We start from the raw sequence: 17533 nt of genomic DNA on the forward strand, positions 1-17533 counted from the left end.
ATTTGACAAAGAGCGATAGAGTGAATTCGATATTTTGCTCAATTGAGCGTGCTGTGGCAACGCTGAACGCAGTACTGAGTTACCCATCTCTACAACATGTGGTGCTCTTAAACTTCATATAGCATCTCCTACTCCTATTTCCTATTCTCCTGTTCCGGCAGATGCAGTCACAACTTATCACAGTTTGAGTAGCGTGCATGTAGAAATTATTAATTTATGACATAAAGTATAAAAATGTCAATGAAAAAGGAAACTAATAGTGTTTGTATATGTATATAGGTATTTTTATATTATCAATAATTCAAAAGCGAAATGTGATATTTGCAATGCTGAACTTTCCTATAAAGGAAAATATACATCGAATTTTACATTTTTATCGATACATCAAATTATACAAAGTATAAATTGACCCCCGTTACAATGATGGCGCCATCTGCAATTAAAAATATTTACTTATCATCAATTGTAACAAATTCCAAACAAATGTAACAAATTATTGTGCTTCATAAAAATAAATATGCTAACTTTTATTTTTCAAGAATATAAATATTTTTAGGAAGCCAACGATATTCCCGTGAATAAAAAGTTTGTTTGTACCTTAGTTTACAGATAAATAAAGAATAAAACAAATTGGTTTGATAAATATAATATATTAATATTATTATTGTGGTCATTTTTACATAAACTGTACATAGATTAAATTATACAAAAAAATGAAAGATTTATAATTAAAGAGGAGAAATTAAATATTTTAATTAACTAAGACATTCACATCACACTACTAAAAATAACTTCAAGGAAACTAATTTATACCTTATTTAACAAAAAATACACTTTGGTTCAAATAGTATGTAATACCATATCAAAATACGGTCTCCGCCGGTCGATTCTGACGAACCGGACCGGCAGTCAAGGAAATATCACAAAAACACATCTTAAAAAAAATTACTGACGTAAGAGAGCTACATTAAACAATACTTGTAAAATAAATTAACGTGAGATTTTATAGAATAAATAGTTATTAAATAGAAACATCTGAAGTTCCTTGCGGGGCCACAATTCCGATTCACACACACAACCTTGTACGGTATTTCATTGACTCAGGAATTACTTTAAAGGAAGCGATATTTGAAGTCTAACATTGGAAGCGACTTTTCAAAAAACGAATATATTTGGCTTCGAGGAATTGTATGGCCCCGATGTTGCAATAGTCGAGAAGTGAAATTTTACCATCAAAGGGCAGTTCTCGGAGTTAAGCCCAATACCATGTTAAGCAAATACGAAAACGTAGAGAAGGTACATAAACATCGTTTATTTTTCAAAATTTCGAGTTTCAAAGCAAAAATTCATATGAAACACGAAACTGCGAGATTCAGAATGAAATTTTAAGTTTGGACTTTAAATTTCATTGTTTGAACTCGAGCACTTGAGTTTGAACCTGAAATTTCATGTTCGAGTTTTAACGTTTTCGAATTTCTGCTTAAATACAAAAAAAAAACTAATAATTTAAATTTAAAAGTTGAAACTGCACTCAAACTCAAAATTTCATGTTTAAAAAACATTTGGTTTTTCTGCGTTTTCTATATATTTTTATATGTACCAATCTTGCTCATAATAACACCGTCTTATGGGAAATCATTTGAATTTAAATAAAGTCATTATTCAGAACTTCGCATCTAAGGAATATGTACAGGATCTACAATATAAGCTTATTTTCCTTATATCGGGTTAATACAAACTGATTTAAAGTAGAGTTACATCATCATAAGTCGAGAACAGATTGCTCGCAATTGTCTATAGTGCGTTATCATCGAAGATATGTTTCTACGTTTTACTCTGCACTTAATGTACCTTGACATTAACATTCAGACTTTTTACTTTAATTGGATAGGTATATGCTGGTTTTAAAGAAATTTTTCATAAATTAAGTTGAAATTTTAAAGATAAAGTAAAACTATCATCTGACGATATTTCGAGCAAGGAATCAACTTCAAAAAACTTACATTATTAGCTGATTTAGTTTAGTTCTAATAATATATACACGTCAACGTTTTAATGGGATAAAAACGTTTCGGTGTTATTTTACATCATCCTTAGGGCTCTAAAATACAATGTTTTTTATAAAATTCGTTGTTTGTATTTTAGAACCCTGAGGATGGTGTAAAATAACACCGAAACGTTGGCAATGATTTAAAATATAGTGTTCTTTTATTTATTGATCTTTATCCCACTAAAACCTTGACTTGGATAACTAATAAAGATCGCTAAACAGTGGAAACGTAATTCTAATAATATTACAAGATCCTATGAAATCTTTCCGAAAACTCAATATTAATGGAGTTAAATAATTTTAGAGAATTTTTTTTTAAATTAAATAGATGTATTTATTTTTGCAGATAAACAATTTTTTTCAAATTTGGAACACAAGATAAATGGTCCTAACGGAAATATATCTTATTAAAGATTATTAAAAAATCTTACAAAAAGTTCTGTTGTTCCAAGTTGACGATATTTAAATCTTAAAAAAACATGATTTGACATTCAGAAGTATCGTTACGGAGGTTTATCTGATTTGGAAGTGACAAATAAATATTCAAAAAAAAAATTAATATAAGCCTATTAATATGAAGAAAATCCTCAAAAAAAAATTATGACTAGTTTGGACACCTAAGAAACGAGAAATTAATAAAATAATTTTTCACGATTTAGTACGAAGTCTTATGAGAATGCAGATTTTTTTGGTCTTTGCACTTAGAATCCGCAACAATTAACGAACAGTTTCCACAGCAACTTGTATAAATAGGAAACCGATATCTAAGGAACCAATTAGGTATTTGTAAGAAACATAATTTATAATAATTTTCCCTCAAACTGCTGTCGTTGACTAACTTAACCTCCATTATGCGTGGTAGCGGTTCTCAACGTAGCGTATTATTTGAAATTTGCTGGTGTGACATATGATGTATATTTCAAGCTTAGGCATCCAAACAAACAGAATGATCGAACGCGAGCAAGCAAACGTAGAGCCGAGCGCGCCACCCAAGTGATAACTTTTTCTGGTGTGCATGGTGTGATAGCAATAAGTGTTATTTATACCAATTTAATGAAAAAGTTAATTTATAAAAATTTTGTAATAATTTGAATTTTCTGAAGTGTTGTAGGAACTCGTCCCGTTAGTTTTACGAGCAGAATCTCTTCCTCATTTTTGCACTCTATTTGTGGTCACTTTATTTATTGAATATCAGAGAAAGAAACGATTAAAATTTTATCTATTAGCAGACGTAGAAGTAGCAGATTCGTCGAGATCCCTAAAACTTAATTCGTGTGTTTCAAGCCAACAAAACCACAACAAAAATCTTTTTAGAACATTGCTTGTCAATAACATCTGCGATATGTGATTTTCTGAAGTCTTTTCTTTAATAACTGCCGTCAAATGAGTCTAATATATCAGTTTTATCAATTTATAATGAAAACGCCATTTTCGTTTAAAATAGCAGCAAAATAATTCGGTTTTAGTGTTAATTTATTTACTTGTCCTTGGTTTTGATTGTCTTTTCTCTAGTATTGCTAATTCATTCATAAAATTATGAGTGGAAAACATTTTTTTGATAAAAAACAATACACCACAACACCGTGTCATGCTATTGCCACCAAACGGAAGTGTTGACCCAAACGACTCTACTTTGTAACTCATAATAAGCAATTTTAATATTGCTTAACACCTTTGGAATAACCCGTGGTGCAAATATAGTATGGTGTGTTCGTCAGCTGGTTCAGTATCATCCTATCACCACATGACATTAGTAACAAGATGCACACTTTCTTTTTGATACATAGACTTCATAAACGATAACGAGGCACGTGAACAGTAACTTTGTTTCCTTCATGTTGGCAATTAAATTTCGGTATGCTACGGTAAGATTACATTAAAACACAATTTTTTTTTACCGGCTCGTGATTGTTGTAATTTTTAATGAGATTCTATTCAACCAAACAGCTATCGCGTTATCTCGAGTGTAGGTGCAACAGTTTGCCATTGTTCATTGTAAACGAATCAATAATATTGATGACGCTGAGATTTAAGGACTTTTAATTGATAGTGCCAGTCGTGTAATGTTGATTGCCTAAGCTCGCCAATCACGTGGCTTGTAATCATTTTTAAAATAGACAATTTAAGTTGATCGAACTTAAGTATGTAGTCTAAATATGAACCTAACCTTAAATATCATGTTACGTTTGAGGTTTAAGGAAGCGTTGTCTGTTTTGTACAACACAATGATGAGAAAATTTTTAGGCTGCAACGACTTGGGGAAATGTGGCAATTATTAGAAAAATTACAGAAAACTGTTGCATTTCCATGCCGATATATCCTTTGAATGTGCCAGTCTCGTTAGCGGCGTCGTCACATGAAATAAGAACACCATACTACGAAATAAACAATCACAAGACTTGGTAATACGGATTCCTATTTATTTTCAATGCTTTGAGCTGATTCCCCTCGTCCTGGTGGAAAACGAGGTGATAACCGTATCTCACATCAATGTAAACTAAATAGTGAAAGCTTCAGTGTGAGAAAGATACTGTCTGCTGGATAATGCAAAAACTGGAGCAAATTTAATTGTTTCAAAAGTAATAAACAATTAATTACATATAATTTGTAACACGCATAGAGTAAAACGGCCTACACACGTAACGATTTATTGTACTACATGCAGAGCGATATTGGTCGAAACTGTTGCAGTAACGATAAATCGTACCATTTGTAGGCAAATTGGATGCTCTGCAGTACGTAGTCGTCGAATCGTTCGCAGTCAGGAGCTTCCATAAAAATCGTATCAACAGTCGTGCTTGAACGCAAGTTGAAACGTGTAAACTTATGACTGCGACAGTTATGAATGTTAAGTGTATTGTTGTTGTTAGGCAGTTATTGTGATTTTAAAATCAAATTGTTACGTGTGTAGGCTGTCTAAGGGAAGCAATGCTGCCGTTGCTTCCACAGAGCACACCCCCCCAATTTAAAACCTTGCTTGCTTGGTTCTAAATTACGACTTCTTTTTCACGTTCTTATTTTAGAAATATTCTTGATTAAAAAGTTATGTTTTAATCATTGTTAAAACATCTCGCTCATATTTTTTAATATGCAGATAAAAAATTGTTACGTTGTATTTCGTGTTCAAATGCAATAAATGTAATAAACGTTTGAAATTTGCTGTTACTTCATATTGTTTCAATATTAAAAAAATTAATATGGCTGTACTCAAAGTAAAATAAGTATTTTATACTTTGTAAGATCATTTGCGATATTCATATAAAAATGATATTTCGAAAATTCCGTCATCGATCTTACATAAGTTTATTGGCAAATGCCTATTGCAATAAAAAAACGTTTTAAAATCATTAAATTACTACTTTCCCACCAAAAATTTCTCGACTTTTGACAGAAGCGAATAACATCCTCGACAATTCAGATGCTGAAAACATTTAGAAATAAAATCGAAGCTTTGAGTAGGAAACGGAAAAGCACGAATTCACCGAACAAACAAATCGTCAGCATTAACAAAACCTTAACATGGTATTGGCCAAATCCTTAGGAACACACCCATTTCAACGTCCCCTCTGTAATTTCCATTTCTCGACCAACTCCTAATCTCGACAACAGTCGACACGTACTTTCAACAACTTTAAAAAAATAAAATTTCCCGCGAGTCCAACGTTAAGATTAGAAGAGATTACTCTCGAATATGGTCAAATATTTGAAATTGGTACGAGTCATTACTGAAAACTATTTCCGCCGTAAAATTTTCATCCCCGCAGAAGGAGATTCGATATTCTCTTGCCAGTTACAGACCCCGGGAGCTTACGACTACAGTTTCCTGAATTATCAACACTGAAAGAGGCCATTTAACTTGTAAACTGTAAACTCTTTTGACTAAAATATCTCTTTCGTGGACTTATTAATTCGTCCGCTTAAGTCTTTGAATTAAAAATAGTTTAATAATAAATAGTCTTGTAAATATATATGTACATAACTTTTTTTTATACTAGTCGGTAATTGGTGAATGGCTGTTCTCCGTCGGAGACGAGTTGTGGTTCTGTTCGGGGGTGGTCGGTTTCGACAGGTTGTCGTTATTGTCCCGTTCCTCGTTCGTCTCCGTCTGCGGAACCAGGCAGTTCGCCGCCGCTATCTCGAGCCACTTCTTCCTGTTCTGCCGGACGCCTTCCACTAGGGGCTCCAGATGATCCGACAGCATGCCGAATGACTGAAAGAGAAGCAATTATTATTAGTAGACACCGGTGCTAACTGTAGTTACGAGCTTCGGTAGCCGAGGTGTCTGGAGACAATTTGGGAAAAAATATTAAAAAAATTAAGACTTGAAAAATTTTAAAAAATAGTTTTTAACTTCAACAACGACTAAATGAAAAAGGTGAGTAAAATTCTGCAAGTTTGTCCTAATTTAACCAACATTGGATCCCTTAGGATAACCAAGATTCTCGGGGTGCAGTCCAAAATAAAGATCCAGTAATTCCCTGATTTAGTTCCACTTGATTTTTCTTTGTATATTCTAGTATAAATCAATGCACAAACAATAATTGACTTACCTCGTAAATAGGCAGGCAAATTGAATCAATAAATCCTACTTGCATTAATGGTAATTGGTCCTCTTTCTCTCTGTTCATTATGTCCTGGAAAAAAAAAGTCGAATTTGAGTATAGTTTTCTTTTTGCGATGTTTATTTACTCTTTAAAAAAAATTATTTGAGTCAAAAATGAGTTTACAACGTCCGAACGTTTTTTTTGGAACGTCATCATTGTTGGTTAAAACAGTTTTGAAATTATAATTGACTTGTATTTGAATCAGCGTCATAAATACTGAAAAACAATCAAGCTGGGAGGTAAGAATAAAAACAGTATTACCAAAATCTCATTTATATTAGTCATTTAGTTTAAAAAAATGGTTTATTTTGAATTAGCTGTAAAATTTTTAAATCACTGCAAAAGACTCGTATAAAGTGAAATTTCTCTTAGACGGCTATCAATCTAGCTATAAAAATTTGTCCGTTTATCAAAGAGAAAATTGGACAAAAGCAGTTTCAATAAATGGTCAAAAAAAAAATACAAATTACACTCTGTAGTTTCATTTTCAACAATGCCAAACAAATATTGCAAACCACGTAAAGGCAAAAGGTAATTATTCAAAATGAAGATTTACTTTAGAAAACATGCAAATCCAAAACATGCCTATCAGATAGAGGACTCATGGATTGTTGCAGCGAGAGTTACTCACAGCTTTTAATATACAAGGTGTTACTTTGGGTGGGGGTCATATTTATACAGAGGTTTCCTTTGACCTTTAGAAAAACGTATCAAGTTTATTTTTTCAAATTCTGCCGTAAAAACTTATTTTTTTTTTATCTTTTTTTAGTAATTTTCGTACCCCGCTGCTGGAGAAGCTACTATAACCTCACTTAAGTCACGGCACATACACAATTCCACACCATTCGGCGCAAGTTACTTTTGTTGAGTGGGTATTTGTCACACAATCAGTATTTAACAAGTAACCTAGCAAAAAACTCGAGTGGTAATCAATAATGGTAAATGAAATACACAAAAATAAATGGTCTGTCTTCCAGCGAACATTCAAATTCACAGTTACATGTATCGTCTCAGAATGTAGAATGCAGAACAACTGATGCCCTTCGCTTTGTCACAATTGACCCGCACTATCTCCCTGCACATGCACTGTAGGTTGCCTACAATTCATGTATTTGTACAACATAAATATTAAAGTGGCGGCGTTCACAAGTATTAAAATGCATTTAGAATAACTAATTATAACTGGACTATTTACTTGAGAAAAAAAAGAATTTCAGATTCGTATTCAGGGAAAACACGTACTATTACCCCTAAAAAACTGACCCCCACTTAAAGCTACACCCTGTATAAGAATTGGTGTATCACTGTTATTTAAAATTTTAACTGTTACTCAGATTTTTAGCTTGGGAATTACATTGATTTTCCAGTATTTTGCACTGCCGATGTGCTCACTTTAACCAACAATGTACTAATATTTAGCGTTGCAAAGACGACAATTAATGAAAATTTGTCATTCTGCAAACCCTCTAAAGAAACTAAAAAAATTAGAACATTGACATTGTAACAAGAAAAATGAACTGAAATAAAAGAGTGAAAATCCAATTCGGCGTCCTTAAGAAAAACAAAAAAGTAGTATTGGTTCTCCCTCTGAGGGCACCAGGATTAATACAATTAATACATATATAATACAAGATTCAAGGTAACTATAATTTATAAAATATTTTGTAGACCAATTTTGGAACACGGACAAGTGTTATTTCTAAATAACCGGTTCAGTAATAAAAAATTTACAAGTATCCGAAACGTCTGCAAATAACTCCAACGAAAAATTGTCATTAAACTAACCCTCTTCATAGACTATTTAACCAGAAATGATTAAAGACGAAAACCCATTCAAGAAAGACTACAAAGAAAGAGTGACCACAAAAAACCTGTGATTTTCACCCGTTTTGTCACAATTCGCAGAGAATTTTAAAAAATACATAAAAATGTTTTTGGTCGCAAATTACTTGTCGAAAAAAAACTGAAATGAGCAGTTTTTAGTATTTTGAAAATTTAAAAAATCACCCCCTACTTAGAGGTTGAAAAAATGCCAAAAATGAAGAATTTGAATATTACCAATTGATATAAAAACTATTAGCATGTGAATTATCTTAATATATTTTTTTTTTGGGAATTTTTACAATTATTTCTGATATTCTCTATTTTTAGGGATGATTCCACCGCCTGAGCGCGCTTAAGGGTGTATTTTCTAATTCAACATGCTTATTTCAGTCATGAGAATAAATCTTTCTTTGTATCAAGAATCATTCGATAGAAAAATTCACATGCTAATACTTTTTATATTTATTGGTAATATTCAATTCTTCATTTTGGGTGTCTTTTAAACCCCCTAGGGGTGATTTTTGAAAGTTTTCAAAAAACTAAAAGCTATGCTCATCTTAATTTTTTACAAGTAATTTGAGACCATATTTATATAAACATATTTTTATCTATTTTCTTTAGTTCTCTGCAAATTGTGAAAAAACGGGCGATTTTTGCGGTCAATCTTTATAAAATACCCTTCTAAGTGGAAAACATGCTTTCCTCAAGTTTCAAATAACCTGTTGTCGATTTGTATTATTATGATTCTTATGTTAGATATCTGAATATACAGGGTGTTTATAAATAAGTGCGAAATATTTTAGGGGGTGGTTGCCGAAGTTATTTTGTGAAAAAAAGTTCATATAAATGTAGGTCGAAATATGCTTAATTTCAAAGATACAGAATGACTAAATTTTAATTTTTTATTTATTTTTATTAATTATTTCAGAGTTTTAAAGATATTGACTCAAAATTTAATGGTTGTATTTATTTAGAAATATTGACAGCAACCTATGCAGGATCCGTTGGAAGTCCAGGTGGCAGAGCAACTGCAAAATTGCCTAACTATGTCCACAGTCAGGGATCACACCTTGGAGGATCAGCTTTGACGAGGGCCCGAATTCGCTTCCAGACGGTTTGCTAATTTACGCGTATGAAAATTACACTGCAAATTATTTTTTATTTGTCTCCGGTAATAAAAATTGTAGAGAGCTGAATTCTTTTTTTTAAAATAAAAATAAGACTGCGAAAGCTTATCAAGTTTTTTTGGCGACCAGTTTGTTGGATTGGAGCCGTGCCCCAACATCTGATCTCACCTGGTGTTCCTTAATACCGAATTAAAATAAAAGCAAAATCTTTGTTAAGACGTGCCATGTTTCCCCATTGAAGATTCGAACGACATCGACTGATACTGAAGATAAATAAAGTTGAAAATGTTCCATTACGATGAGTGACATTTAATCGTCAAAGATTCAAAGCTAACTGATTTTACACAGAAATTAAATAAAGTTAAAAACTTCTACGTTACGATGCATGATGATTCACCGTTGAAGTTTCAGAGCTGACTCGAATAGTGAAATCCCACGGCTTTAATAACAAATTTTGCTCATTCGTTCTATGGGTGTGATCTCGCAGAAAGACTTCGACGACTGTTAAATTTTGAGTACATACAAAAAAAACACTTCCAGAAGTTTTGCACTCCTTCAGGGACCTACCACTATAAAACCATTATCTTTTAAAAATTTATGCCATTTCCTTTCACATTTAAATGTAAATAAATTACTTTAGTACGATAGTTTTGCTTGTATTAGAATTGTAAAATAAAATACGGTACAAGAGAGGCTGCAGAAACTTGGTCGATGGTCTTTTGATATGGTCTTATAGTATTTCAAGCAAAATTATCCAAAAATAAATTTTCAATAATTTTTTACAATAATAATTTATGAAATATTCCGCAATTGAAAAACGGTGCCTAAATCGAGAAAAATTTTTACTCACTATTGGCGTAATCTTCAGCTTCTCCCTCTCGATATCTCCCTGTTCAAAGAACTCCGACGACACTAGTTCGGCCACCCGTTTCTCAACCTCCCACGGTTTCGTGATGGCCGCCAAATCGCACACCGTCATCAGCATGGCCCTCAGCAATTCCCTGTGTTCCTCCATGGCCCAACATGGGCCCTCGCTCACGACTTTGAAGAACGCACCTCGTTTTCTGTAAATTCGAACAGGCAGAATCAAAAACTGAACTGTGTTGACACGAGTGAGTAAAACGTCTAGAGAGCTTGACGGATATTTACCTGAAGTAGACCGCTAGGTCCGTAGAGAGGATGGCCTCTTCTAATACCCTGATAACCCTAGAATAGTCGTCCGGAGAAATATTGGATAGAAGCTGGTTCCCGGGCGAGTTGAGGATCATTATGCATTGGTCGAAGTGGTGGTGTTCCATGGTGGACGTTGAATATAGTTGTGCGAGAGGCGAGGAAGCCCTGCAACACAACAGTTCCGTTATCATTCTTTAAAGAATAAGCTCATTTTTCACAAATTTATTTTATGATTTATGTATTTAATAGATAATTTCTTCTTTAATTACATTAAACAAAAAAAAGTTTTGTTTTTATTCTGAAAATGTTCTCGGTTCCTGGATTAAACTTTTGAAGACAATAAATAATACTAAATTTCATGTTTTTAAGAGTATTTACCATTCAATTTTAATTACTTCTAAATCTAGGTGCATTTTCATAAAATGGACTATTCTTCTTCTTCTTCTTCTCTTCTTCCAGTAGTCCATTCAATAAAACTAATTAAATGAAACCCGTTTAAAGTAATACAGAACCTTCATAAATGTTTACAAGCCAGGAGACCGCTGAGCTTAGTCAACCAACATTGCAGGGCTGGTACTGGTAACGAAAAATCCTTAAATGTTGGCGAAACCAGTATTGATTCCTTTACAATGAACAATGACATAACCGTTACGTCTACGCTTGAGATAATGATAATTTTGTCAAACTACTAAAAAAATAAAACACTTAGAATGGCTCCGTTAAAAAAAAAATTATTATTTTTTACATGGACTTCTCGAAGAACAAAAAGAGATACAACAGATATAAATAAATAGCATGAAAAACATCAAGTGTTAATGTTAATTAATGTTATTTAATAAAATGTTAAATAATTTTCAATTTTATAAGCACTATTTTGTGATTGAAGAAGTAATTAATTACGACTTCATTACAAATGACATAGTGATTAAACAAAATCGTTTTTTGTTGTTTTAAGTAAGAATATAAACCACTTAACCTATAATTGTAGCATATTTTCTTCTTCTTCTATGAGTAGTTCAAGAAAATTTAATCCAAATTGATCTTTTTTAATTTTAACCAATAATACACCATTATTTCCAGATTAGCAGTTTTACAAGTTTTGTTTCGTGACCCCTCAAGAGATAATAATTATAAGACCTACTGATAAAACACTCTTGAAAGATAAAGAAAAGACGTCAAAAGATATAAATAACTACAGTTTGGTCTTTTTTTCGAAAGTTGCAATCTTTCATAACATGAACTTTTAGTTCCAATGAACTTTCGTCTTCTTCTTCTGTTTAAGAAAATTTAGTTAAAATTGATCTTTCCCAATTATTAAAGCACATTATTTGCAGATTTGCGGTTTTACAAGTTTTGTTTTATGACCAGAGAGCGGACATTTTGTGACTTTAACCTTGAACATAGATATGTCATTCATAAACCTAGATACATTACCCATGACGCAGTGGCGTGTCGGGTATGCATCGGAAATTTATGTGATAATTCACGAAAATTCCACGGTACATACATTTTTAGGCATTATAAAATATTTAGAAAATCAGAAATTGTATACTACATATTTATTAAATAAGGTTTGGTAAAAAATAGTGTCGTTCTTTTAATTGGAAATTAGGAGTCAATGTAACGAATATCCTCAGGCGACGCACATGATAGAATAGTCCAACTCACGCTCCATTCATAACAGGGCTGCAGTTTGAATTTTGACCAATAGGAATTCGATAAACGCAACTGATGTCGACGGATGGACTAGAGATGGGCGCGAGTGGCATTTCATTTCTTTAGAACTAAATTAACTTAATTATTTTCTCGTTATTTAACCTGTTCACATGGTTTATGGATTTTAAATAATGGGTACAAATCTTCGCGAGTATAATACGATATATTTGATATACATAATAATTATATTTTGCAGAGTTTATACACAATACATTTTGGAACGCGTACACATCTCTACCAAAATTTGACCTATTCTTCGGGTTAAAGTCACACATTGTCCGCTCTCTATTTATGACTTCTCAAGGGATAATTTTAAGAACTTTTCACTGCAAAAGGTCATATAAAGAAATTGAAGGTTATGTAGATAAAACATTCTTGAAAGACAAAGAGAATATGTCAAAACTATAATTTAATGTTTGTTTCTGGTACAAAGTTGTGATTTTTCATAACATGAACTACTTAACCTTTAGTTCCAACGAATTTTCTTCTTCTTCTTCTGCAAGAAGTTCAAGAAAATTTAGTTGAAATTGATCTTTTCCAATTATTAAAGCATCATTATTTGCAGATTTGCAGTTTTACAAGTTTTGTTTTATGACTTTTGAAGGGATAATTTTAAGAACTTTTTACTGCTAAATGTCATATAAAAGTAATATAAATTGAAAGTTATGTATATAAAACATTCTTGAAAGACAAAGAGAATATGTCAAAACTATAATTTGATATTTTTTTCTGATACAAAATTGTGATATTTCATAACATGAACTACTTAACCTTTACTTCCAACGAATTTTCGTCTTCTTCTTCTGCAAGAAGTTCAAGAAAATTTAGTCGAAATTGATCTTTTCCAATTATTTGCAGATTTGCAGTATTACAAGTTTTGTTTTATGACCCTTTAAGGAATAATTACAAGAGTCTTTCGTTGCAAAAGGTCATATAAAGTTAATTGTATATAAAAAATTGAGAAGGTTATTTAGATAAAACATTCTTGTAAGAAAGAAAGAGAATATGTCAAAAGATAGAAATAACTATAGTTTGATGTTTTTTTTTCTGATACAACATTGCAATATTTCATAATATGAACTACTTAACCTATAATTCTAACGAATTTTCGTCTTCTTCTTCTACAAGAAATTCAAGAAATTTTGTCAAAATTGATCTTTTTTAAATAGTAAAATCCCATTATTTGCACAATTTTATAAGCGTATCATTTTACGGCTTCTGAAGAAATACTTATAAGCTCTTATTGCAAAAAGTTATATTAATAAATCTAATTATATATGTATATAAGAATTTGGACATTATGTTACAAATTGTTGTCGAGGAACAAAGAAAAGATGTCAATAGCTAGAAATAATTATAATTTAACAAGGTGCTGTGCTGCAATGTGCAATGTTTAAAAATATGAAGTACAGAACTATTTCTTCTTCTTCTTCTATAAGAAGCCCAAGGACACTTACGACATATAAAACATCTGCATTAAATATACAGACAAAATTTTCAAACTTACTTTATCTGGAAAGAATTGTTGGTTCCCCTGTGGTCCAGGTCGTGGCAGAGACACGCGATCATCAGAGCGAGACACTCAATCTCACCGAAGATTTTCCACCACTGGGTAGACTAAAAATAACGAATCAAATTTTCAAAAAATTACGCATCCCAACAAAAAACTTACAGTCAGTATGGAGAACATCATCTGGGCCACGTTGAAGGCGTGCCTCCAGTTGTGGTAGGTGACATTCCTGTAGTTCTTCTTCACGGACAACAACCACCTGCACAACACCTCGTAGTCCATGTTGAAACGTTCCACTATGTCCAGGTCGAGGAACATCCTGATGCAAGCCTGCAAGAGAAAACGTCAAAAATCTACGAGAACTGGATTTTTCAACGATCGATAAACGCAAATATGTGAGAATGAAACGATGTTATTGATTTTGTGCACAATTAGACAGATACTTACAGTGAGAGTTTCGTCGTCATCCATGTGGATGTCGTCGAACGAGTAACTGTGCAGTCCGAAATGTGCTGCCGATGGTACCCGTAAACTCTGTAAGAAAAATGTTTGTTAATTACACAATAAAATGGATTGGGTTAGACGACTATTTAATACACGAAAAGCTATCAGGCAACGGTGACGAAAATGACAAATGAACAACATGCATTAGTTAGAGGTTTTTTGAATAGTTCTAGCTGTTTTCCAACAGATGGGGCTACCAGAACTGCATGAGTGTAGCTAAAGATGGTAAAGCACCTATGAAGAAGTACTGTAAGCAAGCTTGAAATTCATCGAAATGTAGAAGTAAACTATGTACTTTTTTTTCATAGCGTTAAATAGATTGGTTAATTTACGATGTCGCTTGTTCAAAAGCGGCAAATTACAGATTTCTTTACAACAAAAAGTAATTTGAGTTTCAAACTAACTCCATTTTATAGAAAATCAAATCTACCTTAGAATGGAGGAAAGTCCATTATTTGTGCAATAATTCATATTTAAACAAACTGTGTAATAAAATCTATACAAATGTATTGCTGGTTGTCTACTTGCTACAGAGCCCTCTTAGGTGACTTCGATATAGAGGATGTTTTTAAATGAAGCAGCAAAAATAGTACCAGTGAATGTAGAGCCAAAAATAAGAGGATTGAAGTAAAAATACCTTATATGAAAGTTGCACTCCTGAGGCGATATACCCTCTTAAAGGAGGGGATTGAAATTCACATTTTAATTTTTTTCTTTAACATGAGGAATGCTGAAGTCACGAAACTTGGTATGAGCATTCTACTAATAACGAGACAACTTTTCAATATTTGTTCGATCATTGGTAGATTTTATAAAGGAGTGAAACAGTCAACCCCATTGCAATATTTTATTAGAAATTTTTTATATGACGCAAATTATTTATTTAAAAATATTTATTGGGAAGACTGATTTATTGCGCAACTTTTCTACCTCAATAAAACCGATAGTTTTCTAGTAAAAAAATTAGATGCGTCATCGTTCACTAAAGGCTTATTTTTGGCTCTACATTCACTGGTACCATTTTTGCTACCTCATTTAAAAACACCCTGTATTTTAAAAAACGCAATCTAATGATTTTTTAAAAAAAAACACCTGTCATCTCGAAAACGAAGCGTTTCCTGCAATAAAAAGCAATATTTTGAAGCATGGAACAGGCCGATGTGTCATGACGTGCGATAAGCAGCAGTGCCATCTATCGATCTCCACCAGAAACAAACTACATACTCTTAAAAATGTAATACAGCACCTGGTGTCTTACCCTTAATCGTTGCGCGTCTTCCAGACTGGCCGTGGCGTGGTAAGACAGCACCTCCAGGGTGACGTTCTGCTTGGCCACTGCCACGACGGCCTTCTCGTACATGTGCGTGTTGTGGATGCCCATTCCGCAGAAGATGGCGAATGCCTCGACGAAGTTCTCGTCGTTCTTGGTGAAGGGGAGATCGTTGAATTTGTTTATGAGCTGGATGACGCCTATGATCTCGGCGCAGGAATTCTTGATGGGCATGCAAAGGATGGTTTTGTGCTTGAAGTTCGTGCCCTCGTCTACGCTGGGGTCGAAGCGGGCGTCCTCATCTACGTTGGGAAGGTTCGCGGTCTGGAAGAGAATGTAACGGTTGCAGAAATTTCATTCACCATTAAACGTAAGACTTTCAAAAACACATAAATTTGCTAAGCAAAAATATTTACTAAAGGCGATGGTTTTTCTTTTTGTCGAAGACTTACGCCATAAAGTAAATATTTTGCACCAAAAGTTAAGTTATTCTGAATTTTCATTTACAATAATAGTTTTTTAAAATTATAAAAAACATGTAATGTTTTTTGTAGAAATATTATTTCTCGTATTGAATGAATAATTTTGGATATACACGTTTCTTAGAATTTTAAATCTGTATCAAATTTTTTAAGTGAAAAACTTACCTCTCCCGTTGTAGCCACATACCCTGTAATGCCCACGTTGATGGGAAATCTGCTTTCGAATGGACTGTAAAAAAAAGAAATATAGATTTATACACACTGGACAGCTTTAAGTTAACATACACATATGCTTGCATCTTTTTACACTTTGTAATAAAAATGGAATAATTTGTAAGCCTTAATGGCAATTTTTATTAAGCAATTAAGAAAATAGTATATAATAAAAATTAACTCGTTTTATATAGTATTTACTCCATGAACACGTTCATGAATAATATACATTTTTTAACTTTATAATGCAAATAACTGCAATGATCAAACCGGGTGTGTCTACGCTAGCTAAGTATTCTGAATAAATTCCTAGAAAATTTCTAAGTTTCGGGGAAGAACAAAGCAGAAATAAATCTCTTCAAAATTCAAAAATTTGTGAAACAGTAACTTTATGTTAACAAATTTAAAACATACCTCGTTCTAGATTCGCAACCTTCCTCTAAAATCTTCAAATCGTTAGCCTCAAAGTCAAATACTCTCGAAAAACTTATTTTAGAATCCTGGTGGACTAGTAAAACCTGTGGAAAATTATAATCAAATAAAAAAAAACAAAATAGCAAATTATGTTAACTTCTTAAAAATAATTTTTCCTAGGCTACCATTAGTTAAAGAATCTGAATTTCCTGCTTCAAAAGATATTTTTTTTATTTACATATTATCAAAACAAATGAATTGTTTTTCTGAGCTACTTTGGAATTATTATAGTAGGATCATATTCGATGCAAAGTAATAAATCGTTGAATGTCAAAAGATCCAGTGCAGTACGGTTTTAAGAGGTTTAGAAATTTAAATGAAGGGATGAAGGGATCAGTTCACGTCTGGCACCCATGTTCATACAAAAATTCCTTTATTCTCATAAAGTATTTATTTTAAATGTGTTATTATAAATCCAATTTATTTTTTAAATTCCACATGCATACTACATTTTACCTGTGTACGCGCCACTGTTGTTTATTTGTTTTTTGGAGGAGGTCTCTGATTTACGACCAAGCTCGCCAGGTTAGTATTTGACGTATAACCGACTACTTCGTACACTCGATGCACCTGGGCGACTACAGCT

The 17533-nt window shown here is 32.6% G+C and overlaps 1 protein-coding gene across 3 annotated transcripts in view; it reads right to left on the reverse strand.

Moving 5' to 3' along the window:
- Nucleotides 1–4030: 4030 nt before the first annotated feature.
- Nucleotides 4031–17533, reverse strand: part of LOC108910480 (dual 3',5'-cyclic-AMP and -GMP phosphodiesterase 11) — a 145643-nt gene continuing 132140 nt past the window's right edge. For 2 of the 3 annotated variants that reach the window (XM_018715081.2, XM_018715080.2), the window contains exons 8-17: nt 16888–16991; nt 16426–16489; nt 15767–16102; nt 14452–14538; nt 14167–14334; nt 14002–14111; nt 10755–10943; nt 10456–10669; nt 6601–6684; nt 4031–6260 (exon numbers count right to left, since the gene is read on the reverse strand). In XM_018715081.2, the coding sequence (XP_018570597.1) occupies nt 6042–6260; nt 6601–6684; nt 10456–10669; nt 10755–10943; nt 14002–14111; nt 14167–14334; nt 14452–14538; nt 15767–16102; nt 16426–16489; nt 16888–16991 (1575 nt within the window). In that variant the 3' untranslated portion in view covers nt 4031–6041. The remainder of the gene's footprint in view (nt 6261–6600; nt 6685–10455; nt 10670–10754; nt 10944–14001; nt 14112–14166; nt 14335–14451; nt 14539–15766; nt 16103–16425; nt 16490–16887; nt 16992–17533) is intronic. The other variant, XM_018715084.2, reaches the window with a different exon arrangement.

This window comes from Anoplophora glabripennis, unplaced genomic scaffold (assembly GCF_000390285.2).
Source record: "Anoplophora glabripennis isolate ALB-LARVAE unplaced genomic scaffold, Agla_2.0 scaffold509, whole genome shotgun sequence".
In the NCBI taxonomy this organism is placed as follows: domain Eukaryota; kingdom Metazoa; phylum Arthropoda; class Insecta; order Coleoptera; family Cerambycidae; genus Anoplophora; species Anoplophora glabripennis.